The sequence below is a fragment of the Bidens hawaiensis genome, unplaced genomic scaffold (genome assembly GCF_021521415.1).
Source record: "Bidens hawaiensis isolate Kalapana, Puna unplaced genomic scaffold, B.hawaiensis_p1.1 tig00053999_1, whole genome shotgun sequence".
NCBI lineage: Eukaryota > Viridiplantae > Streptophyta > Magnoliopsida > Asterales > Asteraceae > Bidens > Bidens hawaiensis.
The window spans coordinates 70,562-92,322 of record NW_027499725.1 but is presented as its reverse complement, the minus strand read 5'-3'; the positions used below and the strand labels follow the sequence as shown (position 1 = coordinate 92,322).

Here is a 21,761-nt window from a genome sequence, read left to right as displayed (position 1 = left end):
TCTTTACTCATGATGCCTTGTGGAAATTTGTAATACTTCTTTGCTCTTCTGACTTCCTTGTCATAATATTCCATTAATTCTTCATAAGACATCTTTTGGGTGGTATAGATTGTATAGATGGAAAGAAAGGGTTACCAGCCAATCTTATCCCTATTCACATTAACAAGTAAATATTTCCTACGCTTGAATCGAAGCTTGGGTATTGTTTTATGATACCCAATTCGCTAAGATCGATAGCTCTGATACCAACCTGTCACACCCCCATTCTATGCCTAGGGGTATGATCCATAGTTGGTACCATATTTGTAAATAAATCAGAGTAACGGGTTATAGCGGAAGTCTTTATAAAAAAATAAGGATCGATAATATAAAATATTTACATTACAAAAGACGAAACAAAAGTCTCGTTTAGTATTTACTTGTTTATAGTTTACAAAACCACCATGTTTTAATATTTACACAAAATTATCCGAGACATCGGATTCTAGAGCTTCTTCGTCCTTCAAGCTCTAATCTTGATTACCTGCATAATGTTATTAAAATACGTTAGCAACGAATGCTGGTGAATATGCTGACGCTAAAATATTTTCTTTACTTAATTACCCCTCGAGACCACGTAAGTCTCGGCCCGTCTTGGCTTAGGAATAATCAAGTTAAAACAATCATCATAAACTCGAGTCTCTGCACTAGGTCACCTCAGCGAAACACCGCAGCGTTTATGAGATAACTTAGGTACCATAAATATACACATGGCCATTCCCCACTCGGATGTAACTTAGGTCTGGCCCATCGTGGCTGGAGGTCGTGACCAAGCGTGGTGCGATGTGCCCACCGCGTTCCACATATGTAAGGATCCAAACAAACGTATACCATAGCCTGAGGGCTGGCTTATACTTTTATTTATAATGTTTTTAGAGACACGTAGCCTCATGTTGTTTGTTTGTTTGAAAACAAGTTTGTAAAAGTGGGGCGTATTCACCTTTTCAATAGGATCGGCTTCCAACACCGTCCGTAGATCTCTTCTTGCTATCTCGCACCTATAGTACGAGTATAACATTTATTAGTCGGATACACGATCCGGCTTTAAGACCTCTAGTCTTAATTATCTCGATGAACCTTTAGTTCATTATCCCATTTTACTTTAAAACCTTTAGTTGAAAAGTAATGTTAATAAACTTTTAGTTTATAAAAACCCGACGTTTCTTCTTCATTAAGAAAACGTATTCTTTTCTTCATTATTTAAGTACACTCATTATACTTAAATAATATATTTCTAACAAAGAATATTTATATCTATATATTTATACTCATATATATATATATATATATATATATATCTTATTTCTCTTTCTTTATTTTCTTTGTTATTCATTTCTTTGTTTATCGAGAATAATATCGACTCGGGTATTAAGCCGTTATAATATTTTATTATTATTTTGGTCGGGCATTATGCCTACCTTTGTCGGCTTAGAAATACCCCAGACACTTGGGCAGCATTCCGACGCTACTCGCTTTTCAACTTTCACTTGATCAACACTTCCTTCCACACTTGGCACGTTTCTCGAGGCACCAATACTTCTTGGCACGTACTTCGAGGTAGCTATCGGGACGTCGGGCAGCACCTCCTCTTTACTCGGAACGTCGTCAGAAAGTGGCACGTTTATTGAGGTGTAGGGCACGAGAAAACGAGGTAACGGGGCACGTTTAATGAGGTGGATTGATGGCGCGCACTACGAGGTCTAGAGAGAGAGTAGTGAGAGAGTAAGTGTGTGAAATTTTGTGAGTTGGGAATGAATCCCGTGGCTGCTATTTATAGAGCCAATTTTGGACCCATCGCGGTACGCGATGGGTCCCCTGGCTCACCTATCGCGTACCGCGATATAGGGTTGGTGAGTCACAGGGTAGACCTACCACGTGGCGACACGTGGCAGGCCCCGCTACACGTGGTGACACGTGGCAGACGTGTTTCCACGTGGTGACACGTGACGGTAGACGTTGCCACTGTGTGCCACGTGGCACACGTGTCACGTGTGTTAGACATCCCTATCGCGGTACGCGATTGGTGTCTCCTCTGACCCATCGCGTACCGCGATAGGTCAGGAAATCAGAATTTACATTTTGGTCCCTGGGGTTTGAATTTTGGCAGAATTGATCCCTTGACTTTGAAAATTGACATTTTTGGCCCGAAATTTACGTGATGTTACATTTGATCAGATAAGATGGAGGATAAGTTTGTTGCAATCCTTTCAATGCTTCTTGTTGTTTACACTTTACCTATCAAAATGTTGGCAGGTTCCGCCGTCTCGTGATGAAAATGAAGAACAACAGAAGGTTAGAATTTTGTAACAAATGGTGTAGCAGATTGTACAAACAAATAAGAATCCAGTTATCTGAATTTCTGAACCCGACATTAGTTTGGTAATGCCCCCCTTCCGCAATTATATGAAGACCATCAACGACCACGATTACGGTCTTGAGATTCATCACCGCGATGATTGCTCTTAGGGCTTGTTGGTCGCAATTGGATCTTGAAGCAGAAAAAACAAAACAGAAAATTGGACCAGATTTCTACTAACTTTTCTAGTTGTATTTCTTATTAAAAATACTAATTTGTAGTGATGGTACATAATCAAAGTTGCTTGTCTAACATATTTTAACCCAAGTTTAAAAATGTATTATGTTTTCACCTGCTGTAAAAACATAACTAAACAATAACACATAATCAACTAACATTCATCCCCTTGAATTTGTTCTTCAAAATTGTTAGGTTTTCAACTCCTAGCATATCCCTAATATCTATAAACTTGACTCTTGGAAAGGCTTAGTCAAAATAACAGCTTTTTGTTTATCTTCACTCACGTACTCTATCTTCACTAAATTCTTTTCCACACATTCCTGTATGAAGTGATACTTAGTATCAATTTGTTTGCTTCATCCGTGAAATACTGGATTCTTCATTCACAATTGCAGACTTGTTATCTACACGTAGTGTTATAGCTTCCACACTTTTCTCAGCTATCTCCTCTAATAAACCTTTCAACCATATTGCTTAACAAGTTGTAGCGATTACAACTATAAATTCAGTTTCACAAAATGACAAAGCAACTTAATTTTTCTTCTGACTACACTGTGTTATCGGACCACCCCCGTAATAGAACACCATTCCTATTGGGCTCTTACCATCCATTCGATCAGTTGCATGATAACGGTCACCATAGCCTACCAGCTTTTCATTTTCATTTTTCTTGTAACAAATCCCAAAGTCAATTGTGCCTTTCACATACCTTGTAACATCATGAAAATTTCAAGTTTAAAATACCAAGTTTCAAAAGTCAAGGGACTAAAAATGTAAAATTCTAAACCTTAGGGTTTAAAATGAAAATTATGTCTTTTCTGTTCCATAGCGATACGCGATGGGACAAAGGACAAGCCCATCGCGTATCGCGAAGGGCTTGGTCAAATGTTCATAAAGAATGGTCAATGGCGATATGCGATCGCCAAAGAACCAACGTCATCGCGTATCGCGATGACGTGGTCTGACAAGTTAAGACACGTGTCGCCACGTGTCACACAGTGGCACTGTGTATCGCCACGTGGCATCGCGTCCGCACGTGGGGTCACGTGGCAGACTTATTGATGACGACACACAGCTATGTCGCGATACGCGAAGGGAAACTCAAGGGTGCCATCATGTATCGCGATGGGTCCCCTAAGATGTCTATAAATAGCAAGCTCGGGTTATTCATTTCTGACACTCCAAATCACATTCATCTCTCTCTCTAAAACATCTCTCTAGACCCGTAAAAGTATACCCTCGATTACCTCGAATAGGTACATAACTATATCGAACGTTGCGGTGTTTGCTGGGGTATTTAGTGTAGAGACTTGCGTTTATAATTGTATTGTTTTATAGCTTTGTTATTGCTCAGCCACGATGGGCCGAGACCTACGTAGTCTCGAGGGGTAATAAAGTAAAAGAAAATATTTTAGCGTCAGCATATTCACCAGCATTCGTTGCTGACGTATTTTCTAAACATTTTGCAGGTAATCAAGAGTAGGGCTTGGAATGACGAAGTGCTAAAGATATCCGGTGGCTCGGATCTTTTATTAAACTTTAATTATAAAATGGTGGTTTTGTAAATAACAAGTAATCTTACTAAACGGAAGCTTTGTATTCCGTCTTTTGTGAATGTAAATATTATATTTTAAATCCCCATGTTTTAAAGACTTCCGCTTTTAATACATAACTATGATATATTTACAAATGTGGTACCAACTGTTGGTCATATGCCAAGCCCTAGAATGGGAGTGTGACATACCTCATCACATGTTTCACAGCTTGTGAATGCCATGTCCTTTGGGACTCCATAAAACGACTAGCTATACCAACTATATAGCTAATGTATGGTCGTGTGTGTGTTAAATATCGAGGACAACCAAATATTCTTCTATACTCAGTGGCATTGACACACTATTGATCCTCATCCTTTCCGAGTTTTTAGACATGAATCCATGGGATATTTTGTAAGATTGCATTCCCATAAATTTTCATCTTTGAGTATTCTCATGGCATATCCTGCTTGCTTCAAAGTAATACCCGTCTTGTATTGTTTCACTTTTACTCCCAAACTAAGTTAACAATATCAAATCACTCATTACAAAGCGGTCTTTCAACTGTCTTTTAAATGCACTGATCTCAATTTTACAAGGTCATGTGATGATTAAATCATCTACATAAACGGACCTGCCTTGGTAGTTTTCTTGTACACGGAATGTTCTCGTGGACAATGAGTAAAACCAAGTTGTATTAGTGTTGCAACTAGCTTCGAGTTCCAAGCTCTCGGAGCTTGTTTCAAGTCATATAAGGCTTTGAACTGCTTGAACGCAAAACTTTCTTTACTCGGTTTCTCAAACCCTTTGGGTTGAGACACACGGACATCATCTTCAAAGTCTCCATTCAAGAACGAGGTTTTAACACCGAGATGGTGAGCTTCCCACCCATCTCGTGCGCCTAGAGAAAGAAGTAACCGAACGGTTTCCACTAAGGTAACCGGAGCAAGCACTTCTTCATAATCGATACTGTGCTTTTGAGCATAACCTTTTCGCAACGAGTCTTGCTTTGTGACAGGTGATGTCATCTTTGGCGTCTCATTTGGCTTTGTAGACCCACTTTAGACTAAAAGGTTTAACACATTTCGATAGTTGAACCAACTTTCAAGTACCATTATTCTCAATCAAATTCAATTCGTCTTGCATAGCAATTCTCCATTCCTTGCTATCTTTAGCCTCACTAAACGAACCTTGTTCTTCATTAAGTAACATCAAGTCTAGGTCTTTAAATCTTGGCTGGTTAAATGGTATCTGTTAAAATTATTGGGTCCTTGAATAAACATTATTCTAATGGCGAACCTTTTTCTTCAATAACTAACATCAAGTCTGGGTCTTCAAATCGTGGCGAGTTAAACGGTATCTGTTGCAATGATTGGGTCTCTGAATAAACATTATTCAACTGGCGAAGACTTTATGTAGGCGTGTCATCATAACATGAGCTAAAATTGGGGCTTACATATGATGAACTAGGATGCCCAAAAGTGATCGGACTGTTATTGGTCACAATAGTCAAACCACGCCCATTTATTTCATTCTGGACAACAGCTATCTCACTTTGACTGGGCAAAATCTGGGCCGAAATAACACTGGTGGTTTGAACCTCATCTTCAACGGTCATCTCGACCCAATATTCTTTGTTTGTCTCGAGTTCTTTGATCTAATTCTATGGCTTGCTTTCCTCAAAACTAACATCCCTACTAGCACACGCCCGTTTGGTTTTTGAATTGTAAAGTCTATGAGCTTTACATCCTGGTTCACTCTCGAGATATACCATTGATTCGTTTATGTCCCCCAGTTTTGTTAATTGTATCGTGGGTACTTTAACATGGGCAGTGCATTCGAACACTTTCAAGTGTTCCAAATCTTGCTTCTGTCATTTCAAGGCTGGCTACGGGGTCTTTTTACCCAAAGCTTTTGTAGGTGCTTGATTTAAGAAGTAAACCAATGTCTCACACTTTTACCCCATAACCATTGTGGCAGCTTCATTGTTTTTATCATCGATCTTGTCATTCAAGTATCACTTGATTTCTCTGTTAAACAACATCGTTTTTCTATGGTGTATTCGGTGTGGTTAAGTACCAATTTTTTCCATCTTCATTGCACAGTTGCTCAAAGTTTGTAGATACAAACTCTCTTCCATGATTAGTTCTTAAAGCCTTGATTAGATAACTTGTTTCAACTTGCGCATATTTCTTCCAAAGCTTGATCTTTGCAAATGCTTCCAAAGCTTGATCTTTGGACTTAATCAGATATATCCACATAAATATGCGATAATCATCAACAGGTAACATAAAATACTTGTTGACGATTGGTGTGTTTGGTTAAATTAGACCACAAAGATCGGCATGCATTAGTTCAAGGGGCTGTTTTGCTTGATACGAAGCTGAAGATGGAAATGGAAGCCTTCATTAGTTGTTGACAAGGCAACTCTTACAAATTTGTGATTTGTGGTTTACGTTTGGGACCTAATCACCAACTTTTCTTGTGTTATTATTCTCATGACATAAAAGTTTAAGTGTCCAAGACGTGCGTGCCAAATCCAAGTAGTCTCATTCATTTTTGTGAGTAAACAGGTTGATGAAACAACATGAAGACAGGCCTTACAAATCCGATTTTGGAACCTCTTAACCTTCTTCAATGTTGTTCCTGATCGGTCATAGAGCTAGAGATAACCTTTCTCCATATGTATCTTGCATCCAACCTCATTGATTTGTTCAAGAATTAATATGTTAATACATAAATATGGAATGCAATATACAATAGTAATGAGTCTTTGGTCGTCGTTCTTGCATTGCAAAAGAATAGAACCTGCGCCTTTAATTCCAACTGCTGGACCATGTGATTGCTTGCATCATTATCCAAGTAACAAATGTCTTTCTCGATACTGTCTTTTGCATATTCTCTAGGAAACACCTTTTCCTCATTTAACATCTGCAAATCTTATGCAGACTTTGTAATCATTAAAGTGGTATCATCATCTGTGTTTGTTAAATTCTCTTTGTTTTCGGTTCTTCTTGGAACTCGACAATCGGCTGCGAAATAACTGAGTATGTCATAGCTATAGTATCTTTTAATATTTTGATCAGTTTGTTCTGGCTTTTGTTGATTATTTGAGGGGTGTCGACCCCTTCATCCACGACTACCAAATATGTCATGTCCTCGACCACGACTGCGGTGATTAGTTGATGGTGATGATCGGCCTTTGCAAGCTTGCTTCGTCTTAGATCTGTGTTTGTCTTTCCATTCAGATATTGTTAGCAATAGTTGACCTGAAGAGTCTTTGGCTGCTCTAGTGGGTTTGAGACTTTCTTCATATGCTTTGAGGCATCCAATGACCTCCTCAAACATCATAGTATTCAAGTCAGAATATTGTCTATTGCAGCAGTAACAGGAAGAATTCTGGCTAATGCAAAGTTCAACAACTTCTTTACTTGCACAGTTTCTTCAACTATCATTTCAAGTACCCGAAAACATGCATGCAATCGCGTCAATCTTTCTTACATAATCTTCAATGTTATCAACCTATTTCATTCTCAATAATTCAAATTCCTGATTAAGAGTCTGAATCCGAGCCTATTGTACCCTTTCAGCACCAAGATAATGAACCTTTAGGCGTTCCACACGTTCTTAGCCTCATTGTGACATGTAACTTGCAACAAGATGTCTTCCGTCAGCGCCTGAAAGATGAAAGCCCTTTCTTTCTTCATGATTTTGACATCCACATAAACTTCTTCAAGTGGTTCTATGGCATCCCATATTCCTCGAGCATCCATGAATGACTCCATCTTGATAGCCCAAGAGGTATAGCTCATTGTACTTAGTAACGGATATTGGCACAATTTTGTTCCCTCCATTTCTATAATTGGAAAAACTACTGAAACAAAGTTAGAAACGGAGTTTCAACCTCCAGTGGTACTGTTGCTATCTGAATCAGCCATAGAGACTAGATTTATTTCGATCAGATTCTGGGCGTGAATACGAATTATGGCTGAAAACAGGTCGACACCTTCGACCTTTGTGATTGGTGGTGGCTATAGTGTTTTTTTGGATAGATTTATGGAGCTGATCATCCTTTTAGAACAAAGCTCTTATATCAATTGTTGGCCAAAATTGGATCTTGAACTAGAAAAAAACAAAACAGAAAACCGGATCAAATTTCGACTAACTTTTCTAGTTGTATTTCTTATAAAAACTGATTATTCGGAGTGGTGGTCGTACATAATCAAAGGAATAAAACACTTTATTTATAGAGTGGAAAACAAAAACTTCTTGATATCCAACTTGAGACAACAAGTTGTTTTTACATTATCTTAAATTTTCAGTTTACTACTCTAGAGTTAGACCAGTTGCAACACAAGTTTTTCTTCTATTTTATTATCACAACTTGACATCGGTGTTATAAAACTCGGCCTAGGCGGCCGAGTAGTCGCCGCCTAGGCGCTCCTTGGCACTTCACTGCACCGCTTTTCTTCTCCAAGGTCAAAATAACCGGAATCGGTCCTAGGCTGTCCAACTCGGACCTAGACGGCTCTACTCGGCCTAGGCGGTCCAACTCGGTCTTAACAAAATTTTGACTTTTATTAAAAATACCCAATTTCTCCAAGAGCCCACCATTGTTTTTTTTCCTTCTCACGCTAAGACGCAACCTAATTTCAGTTCTAAACTCACAAACCATCATTGCTATCATCTTATTCAAAGTTCTAAACTCACAACCACCATTGTTATCATCTTATTCAAAGTTCTAAACTCACAAACCTCTTATTCAAGTTCGATTGAGGTATGTATTTCATCAATTAAGACATGTTCTTGAACTAATATGTAAGTATTATTGGTTGTTTTTGTATTTTTCATTTGTATGTTGTAAAATATCTAGTAAACTTTTGATATTTAACATATATATAATCTCCAAAATATTAATTTCTTTATATAATACCATGCCCGAGTACACCCCGCCCAAACCAAGTACTCACAACTCCCCAGTCGACCGCCCTGGAAGCGCATAACGACTTTTGCAACTTTGCTTGACATCCAAGTTGCTTGTCTAACATATTTTGACCCATGTATTACGTTTTTACCAGTTTTTGAATTCGGACTTAAACATTAACACATAATCAACTAATAAGGTTTGTTATGAATGAAGAGGGTTTTGTGGTGGTGGCGAGAAGAGCCGTACCCGGGGCGGTGGCGCCCGCCATGCTATAATGGGCTGCTTGGCCGTTCTGTCAGCTTCATAAATTAAAAGATAACGTGCATCAAAGAAGGTGGTAATGGTTTCAACTGATCAAGTAGACTGGCAAAGGATTCGAACCGGCTGGTAGTCAATTGCATGACCAATTTGCTATCATCGACAGGGGCGTAGACATTGGCGAGTTGGTCAGCAAGAAGTTCCAGTTCTTGACAATAAGTAAAGGCGTTGGGGTTTTGACTAGTTTGTTATTGAGGTGAATAGCCTTAGACCTCAGTGACGATTTTGACACATTAATCAAACTAAAAGGATAATAATTCAATCCTTAAAAAAATACTAATAATTTAAAAAGTTGAGTGGTAGAAGTATAAGTTTAAACAACTAGAGGGTTCTTGTGGGAAGTAAACAAACATTGATGATTGATCGATCATCCATCACCTCTATACCAAAAACCCCAAATTCAACTACCGATCGCTCTATTTAACCCTAATCTCACAAATCCAAATTCTGGGTTATTATTAATTGTTTGAGAGTAACTGAAATTGATCAGAAGACATTATGGAGGATATGTTTGTGGCTATCATTTCAATGCTTCTTATCGTTGCGTTGATTCCGCTTTACCTGTGGAAACGCCGTCAGGCTCAGCCGTCTCGTGATGAACACGAAGAACAACCGCAGGTTAGGGTTTTGAAATGTATCGTGTGTTGAGTTGATTACAATTTGAAAGGTGTTGAATTGTGGTTTTTGGTATTTGCAGGTGCAGCAGAGAGAAGCTGTTGTGAGACCGACCAGTGCGCGAAGTAGGATGCGCAGGAGGAATACTTCGGCTGCGAGTACATCTTCTTCGTCTGCTCCGCAAACAGTCGAAGGTTTAATGATATAGTTTACTCGTCGATTTATGTTAGCTATAGTTTGCTTGTGATGGTATTAGTCGCGTGTTTATGTTATATGGATTACGCGAAAACTTCATTAGATAGTAATCAAGTTTCTTAAGTGTTTCCTGTAAAGTCGCTTAACTTTTATTAGGTGTTCCAATCTTTATATTACATTTTTAACCAATATTTAAGTTTTATAAAAATAAGTGAGGTGAACAAAACATATGTGAAGGTTTTTTTGCATTTTTATTTATTCATCTGTTGCTACAGTAATTTACTCATCAGTTTATGTTAGTGGTAACTTCTGTCATTACTAGTATTTCTGGCATGGTTGTGGCTTGTTATTCTCTAAGTCAGCAATTTTTATCTGATCTGGATTATTATACTATACTATATTGTAAACACGAACAGAGTTTTTGGAGCAGGGGGTTTCAGTAGGAGCAGCTTTTAGTTAGGGATGTGCAAAAACCGAACCATAACAAAAAACTGAACTGATAACCGAAATTAAACAAAAAACCAACTAATTCAATCGGTTATGGTGAACATCTGCATAATCCAGCCGTTGGTTATGGTTTCAGTTTTGTCCCATTGGTTAGCCGATTTAGTTGAAACAGAACTGAACCATGCATCTTTCCATGTATGTCAATGTATTTTCATGTAATTCTCTGCATAACTGAGCTTAGAACGTACATATTTTAGATTGGAAACTGCATAAGTGAGCCCGGAAAACCATAAGCGAACCATTTTAGTTTGAGCAAAGCAAAAAAACATTGGACGGTTGACCAAAACCGAACGATAACCGACGGTTAACCGACCCATCTATAACCAAAGCTTAGTTGTCTATTATGGTTAATGACCCTACCTTAACCGAAGCTTGGTTATCGCTTTCAGTAAATCCCAGGCTTTGCACACCCTAAGACAATGGAAAGATTTGGCTTTGTCCCACCCTACACAGACCCTACAAATAACTCTGTTATGAGTGGGATTCTACTGGATTCTTTAGTTAGTTAAAGCTTAGCTACATTAGATCTGTCAGTTAAGCACTTCACATGATGAATATCTTGATCAATGACAATTGTTGTGGTTTGAAGCAGAAACTGAGGATGGAAGTGATGAAGAAGCTGTTGAAGGGGAATATTATAATGCAAAAGCATCAAAGAAGAAAGGAAGGAAGAAAGAAGAGCGCCAAGCACAACGCCAGGTTAGATACAATGAAAGCGTTTTTATTTATTTTAAACTAATCATTTCAAGTTAAATCATTTCGTTATTATTAACTTGAAGGCTGACGAGGCTGCACGTGAATTGAAAAATACAAAACAAGATCGTTATGCAGAAATGCGCAGGAGGAAAGATGAGGAACATGAAGCAAGGGAACGGATGCTGGTCTGTTATACATTTTATTCTCCACACATGGTTATGTTTTCACGATTGTTTTAATCTTTGAAAATCTTGTTTAAATTATTATTTTATCTGTTCAGGAAGAAGAAGCTGAGGCTCGAAGGCTTAAAGAGGAGGAAGCAGCAGCTTTAGAGTTTGATAAATGGAAAGGAGAGTTTTCAGTAGATGCTGAAGGTACCACAGAAAATGAACTTCAAGATGGAACACAGGGTTTGCTTTTTGATTTTGTCGAGTACATCAAGGTATATTGCTGTTTAATTACTCAACTTAAGTTAACACACGAGTTATTATTATGATGGAAATGGATTATTGGATTATAAGTTGATTTCTTCACGGTTGTTACCGGTTCTTGAACTTACAGAAACAGAAATGTGTTCCATTGGAAGATCTTGCTGCAGAATTTAAACTAAGGACTCAGGTGAGTTTTGTGTTGTACTTTTTAGAAATTTTAAGTCTATTTATATCTGAATATGCAAGAGTGTTGATAGATTTAAACCTATATTTATAAATTTAAGCTTCTAATCGTAATAAAATTGTTTTGTAATCATAATCAAGATTTGAATTATTCATGATAAAAAAGTAAAAAAAAAAATTGGATGAAAAAAGTCTTTGTGGGTCAACCCGACCTTTTACCATCCCGCCATCTTACTGCCTCTATTTCTGAGCTCATTTTTAAGTCTTTTAGTAGGTAACAAAGTTTTAAGTTTTTTTTAATGAAATTCTTATACGGTTTTGTTTTATACTACAGGACTGTATCAATCGAATCGCCTCATTGGAAGATATGGGTATGATAAGTTCATATCTTTAATTTCATTTTTCTTTTTATCTGGCCCAAAAGTTAAATCTTAACAAATCATCAATTATTATGCAGTCGTTTTTTTATATGTGAATATTATTTTGTTCTTGATGTAGGGAGATTGTCGGGTGTGATGGACGACAGAGGAAAATACATATACATCTCACATGAAGAAATGCAGGCAGTTGCAGACTATATAAAGCGCGAAGGTCGGGTCAGCATTGCACATCTAGCAAGCCAGTCAAATCAGTTCATAGATTTGGAACCCAAATCACAGTTTGTTGAGGATTTGGGCATTGCAGATGAGATTACAGTTGCTTAATCCACATGTATAACATAATCCCTTGGATCTAAACTTAGTCAGAACAGTATACTTGTCTGGTTTTGTGTAAGAAACAGTTTTACATGTCATTAATGGCCGTGACACTAACTTTGGTAACAAATATTACTTATCTAATGATCCTATCCAAAGCTGCAATGTTTGAGTGAACACATAATTTTATATGCTGGTCAGATATGAACTCATATCAGTAAGATTAAAAAAAAAAAAAAACTAAAGCTAAAGAGTAGGCTGGTTACATTGCTTAGTTTTGGGTAGTGATTGAAAGAGGCGTAAATAAGTTGAGCAAAGTTTGAGTTACCCTAATCTTGAGATTCGTTTACATAAAAACTCGTAGTTGGATGGTTTTAAACTTTATATCTATAACTCGAGCTTGGTTAGATAATAGTTTCTTTGGCTCCTAAACTCTACAAATTTGCTATACAAAGCTTGTTTTTGAAATCGTTTACTAGATGAGCTTTAATTTAGACTCGAGCTTGAACCATATGAATAACTTGACTAGTTTATGTATATAAGTGCTACATGTACTGCTAATTATTTAGTTCTAATTCTTAAATGTATCCCAAATATCTAAAAAGGAAAGTTATTAATAGTCCTCAATAATTAGAATAGAAAGCTATGCCATTTATTTTCTTTGTGAAGATTACTAGCAAATAAACATAAAAAGCAATCTTAAATGTATATATATGTTTAATAACTGTAACACATACTATACAAACTTATATGATGTTTATAGAATTATGGAGGCAAATGCAGATCTAATTCCTATTTAAACGCCAAAACAAAGGAAGAGAATGCAGCTGAAATGGTCTCACTCCCAACTTTCCATTAATAACAATTCACTTATCTCTTAACTCCTCGCCGGACCACCGCTGATCCCCTCTCCACCACCACCACAACCACTGATCACCACCGCTTAAACCATCACTGACACCTTTAATATATCCAAAATCTTGAAACCACTAAGAACACCAATAACACAAGGATATGAGAGTGCCATGCAAAACATGGCTTCTCCTATTTCTTTACCAAATTTACCGCGTCACGAGTCAAGATGGTGCAATCAAGCTACCCAAAGAGGTTGACACATGTAATGGGATCTATCTCCAATACACCTTCAATTCGCGAGAAAAAGAGTACCCACACGTTAAAAACGTCACAGCGCAATCATGGGCTTTCAAATCTGAATTAATAGTCCTCAACGTGGGCACCACCGAGTTAAAATCATGGCAGGCGTTTATTGGGTTCCAACATGACGAGATCTTGGTGTCGGTTGATGGTGCGACGGTTCTTAATGGTGATAGTTTTCCCATGAAGGTTGATAAGAATGGGACGCGTATGACTGGGTACCCACAGGCGGATATGAAGACTGCAATTGACACCGCAAATGATTTGACTCAGATGGGTGCCAAGGTTAAGATCAAGGGGACCATGTTTGGGGTGAATATTGGAGGCAATGTCATGCCTAAAAATATTAAGCTTGAAAATGATGGGTTTAAGTGTCCTAAAGCTACAACCAAAGGAAGTATGTGCTATTCTTTGTTCTATGAAAAATTTTTTTTTTTTTTGGATTTAGGAAGTGGTTTAGGATTAAGCAAAATAGGCGTTTTTAAATATTTTGTTTATATATAGGTCGTTCGCTAGTCTCTACCGCTCAGGTAAGCTACTCATGCAAGTTCTGACATTATCTTTATTTGGAGTTTCGTATGGCGAGCCAACTCGTCACGTTTGCTGGGATGGCACGTGAACTTAACATGTTTTCTTAGGTGGCACACAAACTTTGTAAAGTTTTCACTAAACTTAACCCGTTGCTTACAATTTTCCACCAAACTATATGGAGTTCGTTTGCCACCATCAGGTTTGCGTGCCACTCAAGCGAACTTTCCGAGTTAGTTTGCTGGGTAGCAACTTAAAAGTACAAAAACAAAAAAGAAAAAAAAACATACATGTTCTGAAGTATCAGTCTTGTCTTGTCGGGTAGAACGTCTTCTGCTGTGGGTTATCTAGTACTTAGCTAAATACTTAAATATCTAACAATCCAAAAACTTCTATAGAAAAATTTTCAAAGTTTGACTGTCTATGATCAAAATAGTCGTCTGGATATCAGTCAAACAACCATTCTAGCCAATAATTTTCCAAATCTGACCCTGCTATGGTCAGAATGGCCATTCAGATATTGTGCAAACAGCCCTTCTGACCGACATTTTTCAAAGTTTGACTTTTTTCATTTTCTAAAAATGAACGTTTGAGTGTTTCATGAACGACTGTTTAACCGTGTCACATCAAATTTGTATGACCCATTAAAGAAACTATCTATGCTAATTTCTTTTGTTGAGTTCAATTCTAAGCCATCTACTAACTAATAATTATGTACACTAATCACTTTCTTGATCATGAAACAGAAACAATGCACATATGCTGCACCAAAAATCCCAAGTTCAAAGCAAAGAAGAAGGCAGCACTCAAGTTCTTCCCACGCCAAAAAGCTGATCTTTCGATAACATACGACGTAACGCAGTCCTACAAAAGCAGCTATCTAGCTCAAGTAACCATCGAGAATCACCACCCCCTCGGCCGCCTTGACCACTGGAACCTAACCTTCGAGTGGATGCGAAACGAGTTCATTTACGAAATGCGTGGGGCCTTCACGCGTCGTAAAGACCCCTCCGAATGCCTTTACAGCGCAGGTGGACAATATTATCAAGACCTTGATTTTTCCAAGGTCATGAATTGTCAAAAAAAGCCGGTTATTTCCGACCTTCCCCCGACCCTGAAGGACGATGAGAAGGTCGGAAAGTTACCGTTTTGTTGCCGCGACGGCAACATTTTACCAAAAATTATGAACCCAATGAAAGACAAGTCTGTTTTTCAAATGAATGTCTTTAAACTCCCTCCGGATTTAAACCGGACCGCGATCAACCCTCCGCAAAACTGGAAGATCGAAGGGTTTGTCAACCCGAATTATAGATGCGGCCAACCCGTTCGGATTGACCCGACGGAAACACCCGACCCGAGTGGAGTCGAGGCCACTGTCACCGCGATCGCGACGTACCAAGTGGCGTGTAATATAACGAAACCCAAGCGGAAAATGGCACAATGTTGTGTGTCATTTTCCGCGTATTACGCAGACTCTGTGGTCCCGTGTAATACTTGTGCATGTGGATGTGATGATGAGGATCCTCGAAAATGTGTCGAGGATGCTCCAGCGCTTCCGCTACCTGCAGAAGCGCTGCTGGTTCCGTTTAGGAACAGAACCATTAAAGCCCGGGCGTGGGCTAAAATAAAGCACTTTGACTTACCTAAAAAGTTACCCTGCCCGGATAACTGCCCGGTAAGTCTAAACTGGCATGTGGATAGTGACTATAAAACCGGGTGGACCGCCCGGGTAACTTTGTTTAATTGGGACAAAAAACCGTTCGAGGATTGGTTTTTGGCGGTTCATATGAAACGGGCATATGTCGGGTTTGAAAATGTTTACTCGTTTAATGGGACGAAGTTACCGAAAGTGAACAAGACGATTTTTATGCAAGGGTTACCGGGTTTGAATTATTTAGTCGGGTTGACTAACGGGTCCAAACAAGGGGAACCGCCGGTTCCCGGGAAGCAGCAATCGGTTATATCGTTTTTGAAGAAGGGTACACCGAGAATACGTGTGCCGCGTGGTGACGGGTTTCCGACTAAGGTGGTGTTTAACGGTGGAGAATGCGCATTGCCTAGGAGGTTGCCGAAACGTTCGGGTGGGAGTCGCGGGGCTCCAGTCGGGTTGTTTTGGGCTAGTGTTGTTGGGGTATTGACGTTTGTTATGATTAGTTATTATCTTCCGTTGTAAAAGAGTTATAATCTACAAGTTCTACACTTCTACATTCTTTGTAAAAATATTCCGTTTTAACTTGTCTTATTTTTTTCGAATTGATTTCTAATAAACTTTTATAAAACAGGTTCGGGTTAAAACGGGTCCATCCGAAAAATGATCATTTTGGGTCGGACGAGGAAAGGTAGGGACGAAATAATATAACATTACGGGTCATTTTGACCGTGGTCCAAAATGCTTCACTAGTACTAAAGCTATATTTTGCAATGGGTTGAATAAAAAGAGAGTGACATAATTTTAAGATCCAATTATGCAATGCTAGCTTCATCAATGCAACACTACAAAACATACAAAAAAATGATTTTTTTTTTGTTATGTAATCTTCAAATGCATTATTTTTATTTATTTTAAAGATTTCTAATTAACCTCCAATTCGAATTAATAGTATGTTTATGCAATTAGTTATTAGTATGTTTTGCAATTAGCAGTTCGTTTTAATGTTTAATGTATATGATAGTAATGAGGTCCAAATTAAAATATAAAAAATTACTTAAAAGCCACACTCGAACTTTTTCATAATTTTACTTCTCCGATCTTATATTATAAAAAGTAAAGTTGTTATTGTAACTTTTTCAAAAATCGAATGGGTTTGTAACAATTATTTTTTCCTTACTATTAAAAAGGTCTAGCAACATCAATAAATTTAATATTGTAGTAAGAAAATAAATTTAAAAGGTGCAAAAGTTGTCCTTTTCTTTAATTATTTCGGTATTCCAATCAGTCTATATAAGGCTATGTGTAGTGGAGGGGCTACAATTGGGGGCGAATTGTGACACGTGGCGCCTAGTCAGCAAAAAGGGCGAATTTGTTTTTGAGGTGTAATGGTGTAGGGGCTACAAGTTGGGCCCACAGTATATTTTTTATTATTTTCTTTTTATAATTAAACTAATCAAATAAAAACCAATTTCTTCAAATAATTAAATAAAAATGCATTAAAATTAAAAAGAAATACAAAAAAATACATAACTAAAAATATAAAAAAACATATACTGTAGCTCGGTTGGCGTACATGTTTAGGTTCGGGTCGGAAAATTGAAACGGATAGCTCGGTTGGTACATATACATATACATATACATACACACACACAACATATATACATATACATATACATATATATACACACACAACATATATACATATATACACATATATATACACATACACAACATATATACATATATATACACACACAACATATACACATATATACACACACAACATATATACATATATGCATACATATATATATATATATATATATATATATATATATATATATATATATATATATCACGCACACAACATATATACATATACATATACATATATATCACACACACAACATATATACATATACACATACATATATATATATACACACACAACATGTAATAAAATAATAATAATAATTCTTCTTCAACGGCGACAAAAACAACCCGCCCCCGTCCCTTTTCGCCCACATATCGCCCGGGGGGGGGGGGGTGTTTGCGCCCAATTTCGCCCCTTAGATAAACCGAAGGGTTTTTTTGTTATTATGATTGATGATTAAAGAGATACAAGATAGCCCATTATATAGGGAACAAAGTTACATATTACTACCATCTAAAGATATAAAATACAATAAACGTTCTAATAGTCCCCCGCAAGCTAAGGGCGGGGAACGACCTGACGCTTGGACCGTAGAAGCAGAAAACGTTGTGATGGTAGAGGTTTTGTGAAGATGTCATCTATTTGATCACCTGTGGATATAAACTGAACATTTAATTTGCCTTGAGCCACCTTTTCTCTGACAAAGTGAAAGTCAACTTCAATGTGTTTTGTTCGTGCATGAAACACGGGATTGGCAGACAGATAGGTAGCACCCAGATTGTCGCACCATAGTGTGGGTGAGATTTTAGTTTTAATGCCAAGCTCATGTAGAAGAGCTTCTAACCAAATTATTTCTGTTACCGTATCTGCAAGAGCTTTATATTCTGATTCAGTAGAGGAACGGGAGACCGTACGTTGTTTGCGCGGTCCACGAGATAAGATTGTGTCCCAAATATATAGCGAACCCCCCCGTGGACCGACGGTCATCCGGACAGCCGGCCTAGTCGGCATCAGAATAAGCTCGAAGAGAGGTTGGTAAGTGAGCATCTGTGAAAGCATGGAGAGTATAGCCCGAATCATGACGAATGAAGAGACCGTACCCAGATGTGCCCTTTAAGTAGCGCATAATTCGTTTTACCGCAGCCTAATGGTTTTCAGTTGGAGCATGCATAAACTGACAAACCTTATTAACAACAAAAGTGATGTCGGGGCGCGAAAGAGTGACATACTGCAAAGCGCCAACAGTTTGGCGGTACTTGACTGCATCAAGAAGCAATGGGCTGTCATTGAGGGTCAAGATATGGGAAGCACTCATCGGAGAAGAAACATATTTACACTCCGAAAGGCCTGATCGTTGAAGAAGATCCAAAATGTATTTCCTTTGAGATAGGAGAATATTGTTACCCGTGTGGAACAATTTCAATGCCCAAAAATTAGTTTAATGCGCCGAGATATTTGATGGCAAAAGTGGAACCAAGCCGATGAATTATGTTGTTAATAGCATGATCGTTGTTGCCCGTGATGATGATATCATCAACATAAACAAGAACATAAACAAGTGTGCCACCGTTCTTCAAAATAAAAAGAGATGGATCAGTTTTAGACCCATGAAAACCGAGTTGGTGAAGAGTAGTAGACAAGCGATGAAACCAAGCTCTTGGTGCTTGTTTGAGGCCATACAATGAATTGTGAAGAAGACACACATGATTAGGCCGTGTGGGATCCGTAAAGCCAGGTGGCTGCCGAATGTAAACTATTTCAGTTAAATCACCATGCAGGAATGCATTTTGTACATCTAACTGTCGAAGGGACCATTTGTTTGTGACAGCAAGAGACAACACTACACAAATGGTTGTTGACTTTATAACTGGGCTGAATGTCTCATGAAAATCAACACCAGGTTGTTGCCTAAAACCTTTGGCAACGAGTCAGGCTTTATAACGAGTTACCTTGCCAGCAGCATCCTTCTTTAACTTGTATACCCATTTGCAATCAATAAGATTAGTGTTTTTGACATAGGGTACGAGTGACCATGTTCTGTTCTTAACAAGAGCATCCATCTCGTCATTCATGGCTTGTCGCCACTCGGGAGATTTGTTAGCGATGGTAAACGATGTAGGTTCAACTGAGGTGTGATAGGATGAGGGATTATATGGTGTGGTCCGTTTGGGATTAGGCCGAAGATTGGCGGGTCGAGAGCGGGTAGGTGGTGGTGGTGGTGGGGTTGGTGTAGTTGGAGACGGTGGGGTTATTGAAGCAGCATAAGTAGGATCAGATTGAGGTTCAGTTAAGGCAGGTTCGGAGACAGATTTGGTTGAGGCAGGTTCGGAGGGAGGTTTAGTTGAGGCAGGTTCGGAGAGAGGTGAAGTGTTAGATACAGATTCTGTGGTGGGAAAACTAGTAGGGAAAGAGGAGATATATGGATCAGTAGGAGGTTTAGGAAGTGATGGTGAAGTGGACAGTTGAAATGGTAAAATCTCCTCATTGAAACGAACATGTCTAGCGATATAAACACGCTCGGTGGCCAAATCCAAACACCGATAACCATGGTGAAATGGACTATATCCAAGGAAGACACACGGAGTGGATCGGAAATCCATTTTGTGTCGATTAAAAGGACAAAGGTATGGAAAACATTGGCATCCAAAGACACGGAGAAATGAGTAATCCGGGCGTCGTTTAAAAACATGTTCAAAGGGTGATTTGTTGGAAGAGACCCGAGATGGAAGACGGTTAATAAGATAAACCGCTGTTTCAAAGACGAAGTTCCAAAAACGTTGTGGGAGGTTAGAATGAGCAAGAAGGGTAAGTCCCGTTTCCACAACGTGACGGTGTCGAAGCTTTACCACACCATTTTTTTCACTAGTGTGTGGACAGGAACGTCGGTGAATTATCCCGAGGGAGGTAAAAAACAAGTTCAAGTTGCGAAACTCCCTACCCCAATCAGTTTGAACAGTTTTTAATTTAGTGTTGAATTGACGTTCCACCATAGTAACAAATGTTTTGAATGTAGAGAAAACATCTGATTTTAGGGCTAAGGGGGTAAATCCACATATAGCGTGAATGATGGTCAACACATAACATAAAAAACCGTTGACTATAAAAGGAGAGCGTTGGTGCAGCCCCCAGACATCACAAAATATCAAATCCAAAATACTATGGTTACAAAAATTAGATTCATATAAAGACAGTTTAGAAGATTTTCCCAACTGACACGACGTACATAATGATGGAGATAGTTTTGTAGAAACATGTAAAGGAAAATTAGAAACAACTGAATGAAAAACTCGTTCATGAGGATGCCCGAGACGTTGATGCCAGATAGTGGAAGATGCTCGAGTGGCTGTGAAGGAAATATTTTGGATGGACTTGAGTTGAGGGAGACGGATGGAGTAGAGACCATTTTTACTTGGGCCCATGAGTAGGGTAGTGCCTGTACGTTCGTCCTTCACAACAAAAAATAATGAGTGAAACTCAAAGAAAACGTTATTGTCAAAACAAAATTGTTGAACGGACAAGAGATTCTTTTGAATTTCTGGTACGTGAAGTATGTTTGAAAGATTAAAGGTTTTATGTGGGGTATAAATTTTTGATGAACCAATGTGAAAAATGGGCAGAGGTTTACCATAGCCAACATGGAGGGCATCATGACCATAATATGCTTCTGAGTTGTCTAAACTTGATAAGTCCGGTGCAACATGGCTGGTTGACCCCGTATCAGGAAGCCAAGTAGCACCAGATGATGAACCAGTTTTTGAAAAACTTGTAAGATTGGCCTGAGGGACTGTTCGAGTGGTAGAATTGGACTGATTTGGGCATTCAGATGGGAGATGTCCAATACCACATCGGTTGCAATGTCCATATACTGTATTTTGGGTTGATGCCCATGCAAACTGAGTTCGATTTGCCCCATTGTTACCACGGACCCTGTTGAAGTTGCCACGAGAGTTTCCTCGTGAGTTTCCACGCCTATTCCCTCGATTGCTGTTACGAGCAGTATGGAACGCCTGAGGTTGAGGGCTGCTATTGGTGTTGGAACCAACAGGGTTTAATTGCAGCCCTAGTTGTGAGGCTAACTGTTGCAGAGCTGACACCT

General features: G+C 38.5%; 2 protein-coding genes across 3 annotated transcripts; both read left to right on the top strand.

The window, feature by feature from the left end:
- The first annotated feature begins 2,220 nt into the window (after positions 1-2,220).
- Positions 2,221-12,829, top strand: LOC143600380 (DDRGK domain-containing protein 1-like). 2 transcript variants are annotated; one of them, XM_077078090.1, is made up of 9 exons: positions 2,221-2,264; positions 9,899-9,973; positions 10,053-10,164; positions 11,265-11,371; positions 11,452-11,553; positions 11,649-11,810; positions 11,930-11,986; positions 12,317-12,353; positions 12,481-12,829. In XM_077078090.1, exons 1-9 carry the CDS (start codon positions 2,250-2,252, stop codon positions 12,684-12,686), a joined length of 873 nt encoding a protein of 290 aa, XP_076934205.1. In that variant the 5' UTR covers positions 2,221-2,249; the 3' UTR covers positions 12,687-12,829. The 2 variants fall into 2 exon arrangements, with proteins under 2 accessions (XP_076934205.1, XP_076934204.1); XM_077078089.1 differs by lacking the exon at positions 2,221-2,264 and having other exon boundaries at positions 9,849-9,973.
- Positions 12,830-13,367: 538 nt separating this feature from the next.
- Positions 13,368-16,541, top strand: LOC143600378 (COBRA-like protein 10). The gene is made up of 2 exons (XM_077078088.1): positions 13,368-14,229; positions 15,107-16,541. The coding sequence occupies exons 1-2, from the start codon at positions 13,692-13,694 to the stop codon at positions 16,531-16,533; spliced, it is 1,965 nt and encodes a 654-aa protein (XP_076934203.1). The 5' UTR covers positions 13,368-13,691; the 3' UTR covers positions 16,534-16,541.
- The last annotated feature ends 5,220 nt before the right edge of the window (positions 16,542-21,761 follow it).

What these genes read in the sequence shown, in the direction of transcription:
- LOC143600380 (XM_077078089.1), top strand. Translation starts at nt 9,854, where the DNA reads ATGGAGGATATGTTTGTGGCTATCATTTCAATGCTTCTTATCGTTGCG. An exon ending in AACACGAAGAACAACCGCAG is followed by an intron (nt 9,974 to 10,052) that starts GTTAGGGTTTTG and finishes TGGTATTTGCAG; the next exon opens with GTGCAGCAGAGAGAAGCTGT. An exon ending in TGCTCCGCAAACAGTCGAAG is followed by an intron (nt 10,165 to 11,264) that starts GTTTAATGATAT and finishes GGTTTGAAGCAG; the next exon opens with AAACTGAGGATGGAAGTGAT.
- LOC143600378 (XM_077078088.1), top strand. Translation starts at nt 13,692, where the DNA reads ATGAGAGTGCCATGCAAAACATGGCTTCTCCTATTTCTTTACCAAATT. An exon ending in TAAAGCTACAACCAAAGGAA is followed by an intron (nt 14,230 to 15,106) that starts GTATGTGCTATT and finishes ATCATGAAACAG; the next exon opens with AAACAATGCACATATGCTGC.